At 35.5% G+C, this 16,268-nt stretch overlaps 1 protein-coding gene and 1 long non-coding RNA gene across 3 annotated transcripts; one reads left to right on the forward strand and one right to left on the reverse strand.

Moving 5' to 3' along the window:
* Positions 1-1,576: 1,576 nt before the first annotated feature.
* LOC125190669 (protein SRG1-like) lies at positions 1,577-3,176 on the reverse strand. Its single transcript, XM_048088021.1, has 4 exons — positions 2,804-3,176; positions 2,474-2,721; positions 2,074-2,395; positions 1,577-1,921 (listed from the first exon to the last, which is right to left on the reverse strand). The coding sequence occupies exons 1-4, from the start codon at positions 3,035-3,037 to the stop codon at positions 1,610-1,612; spliced, it is 1,116 nt and encodes a 371-aa protein (XP_047943978.1). The 5' UTR covers positions 3,038-3,176; the 3' UTR covers positions 1,577-1,609.
* Positions 3,177-7,325: 4,149 nt separating this feature from the next.
* LOC125190674 lies at positions 7,326-8,924 on the forward strand. Of its 2 annotated transcripts, none has more exons than XR_007170949.1 (2): positions 7,326-7,625; positions 8,290-8,924. It is a non-coding gene; the product is annotated as an uncharacterized LOC125190674 (long non-coding RNA). The 2 variants fall into 2 exon arrangements; XR_007170950.1 differs by having other exon boundaries at positions 8,317-8,924.
* The last annotated feature ends 7,344 nt before the right edge of the window (positions 8,925-16,268 follow it).

Consider the following 16,268-nt stretch of genomic DNA (forward strand, 5'->3'; position numbering starts at 1 on the left):
GAAGTCCCCTTCTAATTCTTAGACCTAACTCCTAAAAGATCGTTAAGACCAATGACCTCACGTGAAACCTCAACTCTTCCGAGTTATATTGAATTAAAGTGTGAGTTATCCCTTTTCCAAGTCAACTATTTCGTCTCCCGAGTACTTTAATCAACTCTAACATGTATTCAAGAGGTAGCTAATCAATTGAACATAGAAAGCACAAGGATAAATCAAATAACTGCAAGAGCTAACGAGGAAAATCAATTGAATATCTTCACTAAAAAAATCCACAAAAGATGTTCTACTCATAGACAAGTAAATACACCAATTAGAGTACCATGAAAGAAATTGATAAAACCCAAGGTTGAATTTTCAATCTTCAGCCTTCTCTTGCCTGGATCTGCAGAGCTCCGCTCCAATGGAAGATGGATGATTATGTGTGGATTATGGAATGAAAGAATGTGTAGATGGGAGAAGGATTGGAGGCCCTGGAGGGCGATTATGAATTAGGTTAGAGGTATTTATAGGTTGGAAAAAGGTTTATTTTTTGATAATTTCGTGGCCTTCAAGAAATAGGAGAGATTGGGCTTCACAATGTAATAAATTTTTTTCTTCCATGAATTTTCGCTTAAATTCCCGCCAGCTCTGTGCAATGTTCGTAAAATAGCCATAACTTTCTCCACAGAACTCCGATTGAGACGTGTGAAATATCCGCGCGAAGCTCTTTCAAAGACAAAGAGAATGGTATGCATTAAGCACTGATTGGACTTCAAAATCGCTGGCAGAATAAGCTCGAACAGAGGCTACTGCACCTTGGCCTTTTTGCACCTTTTTCTATCATTTATCAACAAACACATCAAAAATACCAAATTTATAACATATGCAATTTAAGAACATAATTTGCATGATTGACATTTAAAACGATCAAATTTAGCCTTTAAAAACATGCAAAATCCGTGTTTGTCACACTACACTGTGCCTGAGAGGTGTTGCAACACATCGATCCTTGGCTATTCTACACCGTTTTGTTTTACAAATCATGAATATGAGTAAATGACTTGACAAGAACTCATTTGATTGCCATAGGTACTTTCTGGTATTTGTAGATCATATTATCCTGCATTCCTGCTGATAGAGCAACAGAGAGTAGAGAATCCATTTATGCAGAGATGGCAGAATATCTTATCGATGAGAGATTCTATCCTTGCAATCTCTGTAGTTGTTCCTTTTATCTTCTCTTGATCTGGATTCTGTTTCACTTACGCTGTATGCCTTAATTTCTAGTTGAATAGTTCTACGTTGGAATGTACTGTCTGATTACACCAGTTCCTTTCACAGTGATTCTCTCTTCATTATATCACGTTCCCTCTTCGTACCTACTGTTGTGGTCTTCCAAACCCTGCTTCGAGGTGTTGATGATTTAGTTTTGGCGGTTCTGCTTGATTTTCATGTGTTTGTTGGATATATTTGAATTATAAGATTTTCCTAGTGAGGTATTAATAACCTGAATTGATCAAAGTAACCCATCCAAAAGTTGGAAGAACAACATGAATTGATCAAAATAACCCATCCAAAAGCTGGAAGAACAACGACAAATTTTGTAAACTCTTGAGTAATTATTTATGGATCATATGAATATATTTTTTTGGATCATATGATTATTATATGCATACTGCATATGGATACTCAAGATGAAAAACCACTGTATTCTAAGTGCATCGATACCCCTTTTCTCTTGGTGATAGTAGTTGAAGTAACCCCCTTTGTAGTTTGTTACTTTGTTGAACATTTTTGGTCTTTCTTCATCAACAAGTTGATCCAGTGGTCCAATCTCATCTGCATTATCAGGATAGAAGAACATAGCCACGGAGATCCTCTCGGCCTCTGAGTTTATAACTACTCTGTGCCATAGACTTTTGAATATTCCATTGCTCAGTAGCTGCAGGAAAACAGTCAGCAAGAACATGTTACAAGATCATCTTCTCAAGAATTGCTTTACTCCCTAATCCGAGGTAATCCCACTTTATTTTCCTTACATCGTAGCTTTCCTTAAGTATTACATTATATACATGTATATATGTATACACATACCTCGAGCTGATCCCCTGCCAGAACGAACAGTGCTTGAGGTATTATAGGAACTGATAACCACTGATTGTCTTTAAGTATCTGAAGGCCTCGTACTTGGCTGTCTTGCAACAGAAGAGTTATTCCAGTGCCATCTGTGTGTTTACGGAGACCAATAACCTGATCATGTTTTGAACATGGCGGATAGTAGTTGAACTGTGCAAACATGGTGGGCATCTTTCTCACAAAGGAGTCTTCATCACTTAAGCTTAATGTCTTTGCTATTGACCTGAAGATTTTCTCTTCCACATGTCTTATTTTAGCAGAGTAGTCTTCCAATACTTTTCTGCAGGTACATGGAAAATATTAAATCAATTCTGTAGTCAGAACTCAATTTTATGAGAGGACCTGCATTTTTTGTTACCGGAAAGGTTCTGGTTTCTGAGGCCAAAATTTGAGTTTTATACCGTCTTCTGGAGCGACTTGAAGATGCAACCTATCAGACCATTCGAATGTTTTGGTTCTGGAAACAGGCGGACTGCTGCTGTAACCTTCAATATCATTTCCTTGCCTTGTGTATCTCTGCTTCTCCAGCTCCGGCAGGTGGAAGAATTCTGTGGTAAGATGGCGCACTTCATCCAGGGAGGCGCTTTCTATGCCATGATTAACTATCTGCAATCAAGAATCGGTTCATTTTTTATGCCTTATTTGAGATGGTGAATAGCATACGTAAAAAAGGAAGATAAGCTACAACCTGGAAGCAACCCCATTTGGTGAGAGCAGAGTGGAGCGCTTTGAGCTCAGCATCGGTGGAGGAAACCAGCAGGCTAAAATCAATTACTGGGATGTCTGTGGCCAAAGGTGCGCCAACTTCTATTTTATTTGTCCAGATATAGTTTTCCGGTGGCTCCCCGACGGTTTCAGACAATTGATGAGATGTTTTGCCATAGATTGCTGCTGATTTTGGAAGATCCTTTGTTTCAGCCATGTTGAGCTAGATATCCGTGACACTTCAAAGCTCGATGTTGTGTAGATTTTAGGCCAATATCTTCCTTTTATAGACTGAGATTGTGCCACAAATCAATTAGGAAAAAGTAAGAGGTACTTGAGTGAAGGCCATTAAAAAACAAAATTTGTTAGTATAACCAAATAGTAAAGAGTAAGGGGTACTTGAGTGCAACTCTTATAAAACAAAATATGCTAGTTATAGTCGAATAGAGAAAAGTAAGAGGTACTTGAGCGAAGGCTATTAAAAAACAAAATTTGTTAGTATAACCAAATAGGAAAAAGTAAAGAGTACTTGAGTGCCACTTTTAAAAAACAAAATTTGTTATAACCAAATAAGGAAAGTAAGAGGTACTCGAGTGAAAACTATTTAAAAACAAAATCTACCTAGTTATAGTCGAATAGAGAAAGTAAGAGGTATTTGAGCGAAGGCTATTAAAAAATAAAATTTGTTAGTATGACCAAATAGGAAAAAGTAAGGGGTACTTGAGTGCAACTCTTAAAAAACAAAATTTGTTATAACCAAATAGGGAAAGTAAGAGGTATTCAAGTGAAAACTATTAAAAAACAAAATTTGCTAGTTATAGTCAAATAGAGAAAAGTAAGAGGAACTTGAGTGAAAACCATTAAAAACAAAATTTGTTATAACCTAATAGGGAAAGTAAGAGGAATCTTGAGTAAAGGCCATTAAAAAACAAAATTTATTATAACCGAATAGAGAAAAGTAAAAGAAATCTTGAGTGAAAGCCATTAAAAAATAAAATATGGTATAGCTATATAGGATAAAGTAAGAGGGGACTTGAGTGAAGTTCATTGAAAAATAAAATTTGTTAGTATAATCAAATAGGAAAAAGTAATGGGAACTTGAGTGAAACTTTTAAAAAACAAAATTTGTTATAACCAAATAGGGAAAGTAAGAGATGCCTGAGTGAAAACCATCAAAAAATAAAATTTGTTACTCCCTCCGTCCTGGATTATTCGTTCCAGTATTCTATTTCAGTCCGTCCCACATAATTTGTCCCACTTCACTTTTACCATTTTTGGTAGTGGACCTCATATTCCACTAACTCATTCTTACTCACAATTTATTATAAAATTAATACTTTAAAAGTAGGACCCACATCCCACCAACTCACTTTCCATTAGATTTCTTAAAACCCGTGCCGGGTCAAAATGTCCCAAATTATCTGGGACTAAAAAACAAAATTTGTTATAATCAAACAAGGTAAAAAAGTAAGAGGAACTTGAGTGAAAAACAATTAAAAAAACAAAATTTGTTATAACCGAATAGGGAAAAGTGAATCTTGAGTGAAGGCCATTAAAAAATAAAATAATTGAATAGAGAAAAGTAAGAGAAATCTTGAGTGAAGGTTATTAAAAAACAAAATATGTTATAACCAAATAGAATAAAGTAAGAGGGCTTGAGTGAAGAATTTAAGTGAAACTTTTAAAAAGCAAAATTTGTTATAACTAAACAGGGAAAGTCTTGAGTGAAAACCATTAAAAAATAAAATTTGTTAGTTATTATCAAATAGAGAAAAAAATAAAATTTGTTAGTTATTATCAAATAGAGAAAAGTAAAAGGAATTTGAGTGAATGCCTTTAAAAATAATTTTTTTTATAATTAAGCTGGGTAAATTTAAGAGGAACTTGATTGAAAAACCATTAAGTAAGAAAAAAACAAAATTTGTTATAACCGAATAGAAAAATAAGAAGAATCATGAGTCAAGACCATTAAAAAACAAAATTTGTTATAATCAAGTAGGGAAAAGTAAGAGGAATCTTGAGTGAAGGCTGTTTAAAAACAAAATATATTATAACTAAATAGAATAAAGTAAGAGGGACTTGAATTAAGATCATTAAAAAATAAAATTTGTTAGTATAACCAAGTAGGAAAAAGTAAGGGGACTTGAGTGAAACTTTTGAAAAACAAAATTTGTTATAACCAAACATGGAGTAAGAGAGACTTGAGTGAAAACTATTAAAAAAATAAAATTTGTTAGTTATAGTCAGATAGAGAATAGTAAGAGGAATTTGAGTGAATGTCTTAAAAAATAAAATTTGTTATAGCCAAATGGGGTTAAAGTAAGAGTGGTTTGAGCGAAAATCTTAAAAAGCAAAATTTTTTATAACCGAATTGGGAAAAAAGAGGAATCTAAGTGAAGATTATTAATAAAATAAAATATGTTATAATTAAATAATATTAAGTAAGAGGGACTTGTGTGAAGGCTATTAAAAAACAAATTTTATTATACGAAATTAAGAGAAAGTAAGGCTATTAAAAACAAATAGGGAAAAGTAAGAGAGATTTAATGGAAGGCCATTTAATAATAATTGTTATACGAAATTAAAAATGTAAGAGAGACTTGAGGGATTACCATTATCTAAATTTCTAAAATTGTGATATTTATATATTAATTGTGAAGATTCTATATTTCTTATGTCATTATCAAAATCAACACTATAGATAAAAATATATTTAGCATAAAAAAAAATAAAAAAAATATAAATATAAGGTGAATATAAGAAAAAAATAAAGTTAATAAGAAAATAAGGAAATATAATTAATTCTAGGGCATATATTTATATAGAAAATTTGCATTTGAATATTTTTAATCCCTTTTTAAACTGGGGCAGTTATAAATTTTGGATTATCTTTTATGTAAGGCTATGTGTAATGATGAGAAGAAGAAAATGTGAATGAATGGTTCAAATGATATGTTGGGACACGTATCAAATGAAAAGCGAGTAAAAAAAAATTGATTTTGAAGCAGACCAATGGGACAACCCGCTGGGCTGACCGGGTTAATCCACTTGCCCGAAAGCGCTAACCCGATTTTGAACTGATTTATAATTTTTCAGCTCTAACCCTCTAATTTTAGTAGGCTAATCAAGCCATGCCATCGAGTTCGGATTCAATTGACATTTCTATTATTGATAAACTTTCTTACCACTTTTGTAGATCGTCTCTCTTACTTTATTCTATCTTTCATATTATACCCATTTTTTTTTTCTTCTCATATTTTGTCAACTCCACAATAAAATTCACCACATCCCTAAAGGAAGCTATTTTTCAAGGAGTATATGATAATGAAATCTTTAGTCACTTATCAAACTAGTCCGTCAGTCCCTGAAGAAAATGAACATTTGGTTCAACACAAAAGTTTTAATGCATAGGTGGTGTTGGTGGAGAGTGGGTTCCATATTATTAGTAATGTAGTGGTATAAGTTGTAAATAAAATAATTTGTATGAGTAATGTGTTGTTTAAATATTCTAAAATTAGAAAGTTCATGATACTTTTCAGGGGCAAACTAATAAGGAAATACTGGTTTATACTTTTCAGAGACAGAGGGAGTAATATTTTTCATGGATTATATGATTCTAAAATCTTCGAACTTCTCGTGTTTAATTGAATTTTATGGTTCATTAAAACTTCATTAATTTTAAAAAAACTGCTTAAGATTTATTTTAGACTAAATTTAAAATTTGGATTCTTACATTTGCGCAAAAAAATATTTTAGTTTTATATATTAAATGTGTTACCTTTTGGTCTTAAACAATAGGTTTTGGACCAGAATTAACATTTTCGTTATATTACCGGTCAAATATGGTTTGACCAAATTAGTGACTTAATTATAAATCTAATTAACCATATTAACCTAACTAATTCAATATTAAAATTTATAACATACATTATTACCTATAATAAAAAAAAAGTTTTAATATGAAATTAATTATATTCATAATTATTTCTTTGTAATTGAATAGAAATGGATTCTTGTAAAAAAAAAGAAGAAGAATACGAATCACTTATTTGATTGTGGTATGTCGCTTGGTTTTGTTAGGTGCGAGTTTGCCGTTTTACTTTTTTTTTTTTTTATGTTATGGCAAGAGTTACTTTGAATGTCTTGTTGTTTTATTTAAAAAAAAAAACACTCTCCATCCTTCAATTTCACGTTCGTGCCAATCGCCTTTAACATCACCTCTCATCAACTTTTTTCCAGCTTTCTCGTCAAATCGAATAACACTTGCCTACTTGTCGGTTCATGGTCCGACCGGGCCGGCTCGATCTTTAAAATGTTGGTATTGATAAATCTACTTCAAATTTTAAAAACTAATCACTATACTAATAGAAAAAAAAAACCATTTTGAATGATAAAGAATATATATACACATAAAATGTGACAAGGACTCAACAATAGACCACGCCCTGCCGTCACCACCACGAGCAAAGTCATTGCCTCTGGCTTATTTAGCCGGTGGCGAGAGAAGCCCGATCGCAAAGGAAGTGCGGCACACCCCAAAAATATGGAGATTTTGCTTAGTTAATTTTATTTAGTATTTATAGTACTATTTTACGTATTTTAATTTCCTTTGAGTCGACCCACACCAAATGGTTGTTTGACCATTATGTTCACCAGCGTCCTCTAGATTTCGTCTGAGCTCGGTCTGTTTGGATAAGATGGTTCAGAGTTCCATGGAGGATAACAACGAGACGTCCTCCGCCGCTGTGAAATGCGCCCGCAACCGCTGCATTGCTTTGACGACAATAGCAATGATAGCTTCGACGGTGAGCTCGATTTCTTCTCCGATTCAATTTTCACTAATTCCTCCTTAAGCAACCCATCAGATACTCTCTGCATATAGATTCTCCCATAACAATTTCAGCTAATTCCTCCTTCAAAGCCATTTTAATTGTTTAGATTGAAATATTTAATATTTTTTCGAAAATAAATATTTTGATCAAAATGATTGATACTTGATAGTCACCTTTGCACAGCACCGTCCAAAAGGAGTATATTTGGCCCATTTCCAATTATGCTACACAAAATAATTTTAAAGATATATACGGCGATTTTTGGGCCCATGAACTGATTTTTACACTGAATAGGTAAATTTGAGTATTGCTATAATTCCAATGTTGCATCAATTCGGTTGGAAGCAGTCGCTTTCTTCTGGGGCTATGCTCTTAGTTAGTTGCCTGGTGGTTGGCTTTCGAAAATATTTGGTGGGAGGTTAGTTTCTTAGGCCAAACTCCACATTGATACTATCAATCATGGCCTGGCTGGTTTTAGAAGTCATGTGGTGATTACAATAATATTGTTATATAGAGAGCCTGTAACTGACTTTAATTCTTTTAAACACAATCAGATATTTATAATTAGAGCTTTTGCAATACAATAGTTTTTAACTAAAGTCTGATCACGCCCTTCGTCGACGTCCTCTCGGTGAAGGAATTCCCTTAAAACATTATCCTGCAGGTCCTCCCCCACCATTTCGATGTCCTCTGCATGGACCCGATGTTCAGCGGGAAGGTGACATGGAAGAATTGGCCGTTTGTGTTCGACAAAGTGAGCATTTGAAACGAGGATTCCAGAATCAACTCCGTCGATTACTTCTTAGACATTTTCAAAATGGAAGGGTGCACGATGGTGGAAATGAGCTGTGCGGAGCAAGATAGGTACGCCTCAGGGTCTCAGTTCTTCAGGTACACCATGGGGAGGACGCTGGAGAATTTGCAGCTCGATAGCACTTCGATCAACACCAAAGGGTACTAGATGCTGTTGAATTCGGTGGAGAACGCCGCCAGTGACAGTTTCAACCTATACTATGGGCTCTTTATGTATAACAAGAGTGCGATGGAGCAGCTGGAGAGATTGGATTTGGCGCTTGAGGCGTTGAGGTTTGGGAAGTCCAAGGAGGGAGGTCATCGGAGGCCGATGCTGGCCAATTTGCCGAAGAATGGGATCCCATTTGTTTCCAACAAGAACAATTAGGTTGCTTTGTGTTGTATTAGGTATGCTCCTGTCTTTTGATCATCGTATATTGATGGGATGGATTCAATACATTGGGTAAGAGATGATTGAAATAGTGTTGGTAACATGATATAACACAAAATGAAGCATATATGGTGTGTTCAGTACATTTGATGTTATAGCTTGGCAAGATTCATGTTGCTTCTGCGTAACAGTGAAAGAAAAGTAAAAGTCTGATTTCCAGTGTAAGACTCTTGTTTAAAGATGAAAGTAGATATCTCCAAGCTGTCATTTCTAAATAATGCAGCAGATTAATGGGAAAAAACTGGAAGTTAGTAAGAACTTCTCAAATTCTGTATTAGTATCTGCCTTGAATGATAATGCAATATGTTTAATTGAGGTATATGTAGGAGCAGATTAATGTGAACGACTAGTGTCTTTATCAGAGTGTATGGTGGTTAAGAAGAGGGGTATCTTTATGTGTGCTCTGTACTATTTTTGGGTTGCTTCCGTTATCATTTACCAAGTTTTGCGTAATACCTTATCTGTTGGAGTTGGACCCTCCTGATAAATGAAGCTAATAGCAATTTGTTATTGAAATAGTACATGGTTTTGGACCTACACTGTATTTTGAAATGGATGCGGTAACTGTCGATCACCTCTATGCTTAGTGAGATTTATAATCTAAGTTGTAACGTATAAAACTTGTATGTGAGTGCCTTGTGATAATAATGAACATTACTGAAAGATCCATCATCGACTGTGGTGTCGTCCAAAGACTGAAAATGGATATCATTTAACTATTCATTTGTCTCATTATTAGTTCTTTCTACAAATAATGACTTAACAAGAACTCATTTAATTGCCGTAGGTACCTGCTGGTAGTATGTAGCTCATATTTACAGTATATATATATTTTTTCATTTTTTACCTCAGGTGTCACTATTTCCTTAATCTGTATGTTATCCTGCTGATAGAGCAACAGATGGCAGACTAACTTATCGATGAGAGATTCTATCCTTGCAATCTTCGTGGTTGTTCTTTTTTCTTCTTTTTATATGTATTTTTTTTCACTTACATAAGATATTGTATCGGATGAGCTTCATCAGGATCATGCTAGCTCCCAGTGCCTATTATCATGTAGTTCTAGATGAATAATTCTACATTGGAATGAACTGTCTGATTATATCATAATCAGTTCCTTTCCCAGTGATTCTCTTCATTAGTTATATCATGTTCTGGGCTTTCGCCATTTACTTTTACTCGTCTCGTTGTCTGTTCTTCTTCCAAATATTCTTCGAGGTGCTGATGATATAGTTTTGGCGGTTCTGCTTGATTTTCATGTGTTTGTCGCGTATATTTGAATTATAAATTTTTTCTTAGTGAGGTTTTGACATTATGAATTGATCAAAATAACCCAGTCAAAAGCTGGAAGAACAATGACAAATTTTGTAGACTAGACTCTTGAGTAGTTATTTATGGATCATATGATTACATTATTTATTGATTATATGATTACATTATTTATGGATCATATGATTATTTTTATGCAAATTGCATCACACAGTATACTCAAGATGATCCATAAAAATCAGTTCATTTTTCCTGCCTTATTTGAGATGGTGAATAGCATACAATAAGCTACAACCTGGAAGCAACCCCATTTGGTGAGAGCATAGTGGAGCGCATTGAGCTCAGCATCAGTGGAGGAAACCAGCAGGCTAACATCAATGACTGGGATGTCTGTGGCCAAAGGTGCGTCAATTTCTGTTATATTTGTCCAGATATAGCTTTCCGGTGGCTCCTCGCCGGTTTGAGACAGATGTTGAGCCATTTTGCCAAAGATTGCTGCTGCTTCTGGAAGATCCTTTGTTTCAGCCATGTGGAACTATCAATCACAACTTCAGAACTCGATGTTGTGTAAATATTAGGCCATATCCTCTACTTTTATGGACTGAGGTTGTGCCTCAAACGTGTGAAAGTGTATCACATGTTGATAAAAATGATATTATATGGAATCAAATATTTGCTGTTCGGTTTTAGCAAATATGGAAAATTACAGAGACTTGAGGAAAGACCATCGAAAAAGAAAATGATGGATTTCAACTTATCTGCTTTCATTTATGAGTCAGATGCTAGTGTTTGGGATTGGGGTTATTCTCTCCGTTCCATTACAAGTGAAACGTATTCTTTTTTAGGCCGTCTCATGATAAGTGAGACATTTCCTTTTATGCAAAAAGTAGCCATCTATCTTTATTTTATTCTATCATCTCTTTTACTTTTTTTCTCTCCATTTTATTTTACTCTATCTGTGTCCAAAAAAATTTTCTCACGTGTAATGGACGGAGGAAGTACTAATTATATGCGATCATGTTAGATTTGAATTTCCTTTTTCAATAAGATTCGTTTTCAAACATATAAGAAAGATGCTTGGGAAATTCTAGTTTACTTAATCATATGTGATTATGTTAGATTTGAATTTCCTTTTCAATAAGATTCGTTTTCAAACATATAAGAAAGATGCTTGTGAAATTCTAATTTACTTAATTACGGTGTTTATCTACAATATTTTATAATAGGTGTGTAATTTGTCACTATGGGTTTAAATAATAAATACATAATAATTAATGTGTGAATTATTATGTGTATTAGTGTCACTATGGGTAAGAACTAAGAATATTCATAAAGTTAATTTATCAATTTTTTATTTTATATACAGGCATGCCATTTTAATTGTACGTTGTTGGAAGAATAGTAAAATTACGATGAATAGAAATGATAATAGGCTATCTCAATTTAAATAATGAGAAAATGTTGGAGTATCCGATGTGCAACTTAATTATTCTTAATCAAGGGGTCCATATTTGATTCGGTCCTAATTTTAAGAAATATACAGAAAGTAGGTTGAAAGAGCTCTGGAATATGAGTTTCATTTTTAAATACTCTTCTATTCCAAACAAAATAAGGAATTTTGAGACAATACGAGTATTAATGCATAATTGGTAAAGTAAAGATGAAGAGAATGAGGCCATCCGCATCACTGTCTCTTATCCGTCTCATCTCTTCACTATTTATGGGTCCCACTGTACTTTTCACCTCATCTCTTAACTAAGAGACAACACCTGCATCCCTCCATCTCTTAACCATCTCATCCCTTAACTATTCATTCAATTTCATTTTTTATTTTTAATTCCAACAAATTCAATTAATAAAAACACACTTCATTAAATAAAATAAAAATTACAATTTAAAGGCATAAAAAAAATACATAATTAAAATCCTAAAAAAAAAAATTAAAAATACATAATTAAAATACTCTAAATTAAATTATAAAAACTACTCCGTCGACGAATCATCCCCCGAAGTCGGCGGTGCATCCAAGTTAGATCGATCCCGAATACCAAGTTGAGCTTTCAAATGCTCAATTCCGTCCATATGGGCTTCAAACTGGCGAGGATTCATTTTTGAAGTGTCAGCCATCGTGGCGACCAGGTACATGGACATTAGGGTGTTCGAGCCCGAGCCCGAGCCCGAGACCGCCTGGCTTGATTCGCCGCAGCCCCTCCCTTCTCCCTCTAGCCGCCTTTGTCGCCTTGGTCCCTTGGGGCCGACTTCGCTCTTAGAATATCGGCTCCACTGGCTCCGTTTTGGTAATTCACCTCTTCTGCCCTGTATATCTCGCAAAAATTTTTGATATCTTTGTCGCATCGGTCCCAATGACTGCGGAGCATCTTCACGTTGCGGGCAAAGGTCTTCTTCGGCCTTCGTGCGTTGTAAACTTCGGTGACTTTTTTCCAGAAACACATGTGGGTTTGTTGATTCCCGACGACATGATCGTACGAGACGCTGATCCAAGCGTCGTACAGAGCCAACGTCTCCTTTTGGCTGTATGGATGACGGGTGCCGTCCCCCACAACCTCGTGGTCGCCCTCTTCCTCCTCTTCCTCTTCGGCATTGACGCCGAGCCTGACGGAGCCTCCACCTATCGGCCGGTATTCTAAAGTGCGTTCAGCCGGGAAAATTCTCCGGAATTTGGGATAATCCCGGCGATTGCCCGTACCTCTGGGGGGAGGGACGATAGTATGCATCCACATCAAAATGTGGTGTTTGGTACGCCGGCGGAGTCGTCGAGCCTTGGGTGCCCGGCGACGAACCGGGAGTACCTAAAAAGTTGTACATGCTAGCCCAATCGTCAAACGAGTTCATGTCGAACCCGCCGGACCGCCGCGAGCCGCCGGAGCCGCCGCCGCTGGAGTTTCCATCGCCGGACATTTTTTCAACAATTGGAGAGAAAAGAATAGATGAGTGTAGTGTTTGTGTGTAAAATTGAGAATGGAAGAGGAATGAAATATTAATAGAATAATAAAAGAAAAATAAAAATTGAAAAATTCGACCGTTGCTGCAACGGTCATTTGACCGTTTTAATTTTTTTTTTTTTCAAAAATTCGATTTTTTTAGAAAAAAATGAATTATGACGTCATTATTACGATGCCCACTCGCGGGCCGGCGAGTGGGCGTCACGCCGCGCGCCAGCTCAAGGCCGGCCTCTTCCGCGCGCGACGCGCGAGGAGATGGCTCGTCTCGTCGAGACGAGACGCATGCGGCATCGCCGTCTCGATGCCAGCTCGTCTCGTCGAGACGAGACCGAGCCAGCATCGAGCCGCGATGCGGATGCTCTGATAGTAAAATAATGAGACCCACATTAATAGTGGACTCTGGTGATATAACTTGTAAATAAATTAAGTGTAAGGGTAATGAGTTTAGAAGAACTTTTAATAAATGAAAATGAGATACTCCCCCTTTATTAAAAATGAATTTTTTATCCTTTTTGGGTTGTGCCATTAAAACTGAAACGTTTTCTAAAATGAAAATATCATTTCTATTTTTTCATCGATCTTACTTTATTCACTCTTCATATTCACAAAACAACACTACATTAAATCTCGTATCGAAAAGCAAATGTTTCATTTTTAATAGATTAAAGGAATATATTTTTGGGACCGACGAAAAAAGAACATGTCCTTATTTTTATGAGATGAAGTAAATATAGTTATACAATAAAATATGAGTATAATTAGTTAATCGAATATGAAGTTTACTTATTATTTATGATAAAAAAGTGAAAGTAGATTTTTAATAGAGGACCAACGAAAATAACACAAGTATAAACTTAATGAGAACTGAATATATCAATATTTTTACAATAAAAGATTTTCAACTTTTAAAATAATAAAATATACTCCAAAAAGTGCATCACTTTATCAATAACCATTTGAAGACCATACAAAATGATGATTGAGTAAAATGTTGTCCATGTATGAATTAGTAAGTACAGTAATTTAATTATTTGTACATTATTTAATAGGGATATTTAGTGAATTAGGATTCGGTCATAAAGCATATCTTTTTGGACCCAAAATAACTAAGTTTTGGTGTAAAAAGTATCCAAGTTTGAAATTTTCAAAGATTATTGATTAAGGCATAATTCACTTCTTGCAAAAGGTTGAACTCTCAGCATCCAAGAGCCCAACATATTCCGGGCCAACAATATTGTGAGTGGTTCTCAATCAGGTTACACAGTAACCCACTAAGAGTAAGGGCGTAATCCACTGTCCTGCCAGAAGCCTATTTTTAAGGCCTCGCACTTGTACCTGAGAGGTGTTGCAACACATCGATCCCCGGCTATTCTACACTGTTGTTTTACAAATCATTAATATGAGTAAATGACTTGACTAGAACTCATTTGATTGCTATAGGTACTTTCTGGTATTCAGTGGCGGATCTGGGGGCATCCCCTCCCGGCCGTTCGGAGAGCCTAAATTTTTCCTTGAATCAAGCTGAAAATAGCATATCCGCCCCCTCCGTGGAGTGTAGAAATATACTTTGTTTTCAATATATGTCATATAAAATGGAGTTGTCTATTGGTTTGAGTGGTTGTTTTTTTCTAAGAGGTCTAGGGATCAACCCTCAACAAGAGCATAATTTTATAAAATCTAAACTTTTTGCATATAGTATGTTGTTATATTTATTCTTTAGTTATAATTATTTTTAATCTTGTGTTAACGTTTTTTTTGTCCTAAAATACTTATAATTTGTTGAGAGATAAGCGAAACTTTACTCTACCTATTGGGTCTAATAGATCATGAGAACTTTACTCTACCTACTCGGTCGAGAAACGAAAGCGTACGGAACATACATGACTCGAGAGAAAGTGAGATATTTTAAAGTTCTAAGACAACTGGAGTAAACTTAACTAGACAGACTTTCCTAATTTGGACAGACAAGCATAAAGCGAAAAGCAAGACAAATTTCCGTAAACTACCAGGGTCTGGAAAAGCATGCGAGAAAAGTAAAAGAGACAAAGTAGATCGTACTGACAGGTCTAGCAGAGATATGCGAGAAAAAGTAAAGTACATGCGAAAAGTACTTGACATAAAGCAGATCTGGTTCAACTACCAACAACTTCATCTTCTTCGGGAATCAAACGAGAATAGCAGATAAAACAGGGTATTAAACACCATGAAAACAGAGCAACCTTAAATCTAAACTTAAAACGAGACTTAAAACGAGAAATTAAAGCCTAAACTAACAGATCTACGCTACTGGACCTAAAGGATGCAGAAACAGAAAGTAAATAGCCATAATCATGCATAACGTAAACATCAAGCACCAAATATGCGAAACTCCAACTCCGAAACACCAAGATTCAACAAATCCAAACATCTTCATATGCAAATTCCCAACCTCCAACAACAAACACAAACGAGAGCTAAAAACTAGAGATGAACATAAACTCAGAGATATTCAACCAAAAGCAAACATAAACTTCCATAATAACTTGAAATAGGTCTGAATCCAGTAGATCAAAGCAAGAAACTAGAGTTGTGAAACTTGGAAATCAACAAGGTACTAAACGAAAGCAAATAAAATTGTTTCTTCGCCTCCACAAGGCGGTGTTACACAGCAAAATAACAACGATGACGATGAGAACCACGGTGGCCAGAATCCTCCATGTCCAAGTGCGCAGCAGTCCAAGATGAAAATTTTTAAGTAGAGAACTAGAACTAGAGCTAGGAGAGCGTAGAAGTGGCTGTTCACAGGATTCTCTTCTTCTTCAAGGTTGAGCTCTTTATATATGTGAGGCTCTGATCCCTAGGGTATCCCCTCTGGTGATTTTATGCTCCTACCCTTGAGTAAGACTCTTTAAAATAATTTGCTCTCGCTCCATTCTGCTCCTGTCGCCAACTTTTGATTCTCCCAGGTCCGAACGACGACTTCTGCTTTTTGCTTCAATTTCATCTCTTTTGCATCTGCCAGGTCAGGTAACAACAACTCCTGGGTCCGACAGATTTACTACGCACCTGAACTCAATAACGCACATTAGCGCCCCAAATGCACAGAATTTTAACCCTAAACCGATGCATGAAACGAGCCTTATCACATTTTTTCAACAATTG

The sequence above is a fragment of the Salvia hispanica genome, chromosome 5 (genome assembly GCF_023119035.1).
Source record: "Salvia hispanica cultivar TCC Black 2014 chromosome 5, UniMelb_Shisp_WGS_1.0, whole genome shotgun sequence".
Lineage (NCBI taxonomy): Eukaryota > Viridiplantae > Streptophyta > Magnoliopsida > Lamiales > Lamiaceae > Salvia > Salvia hispanica.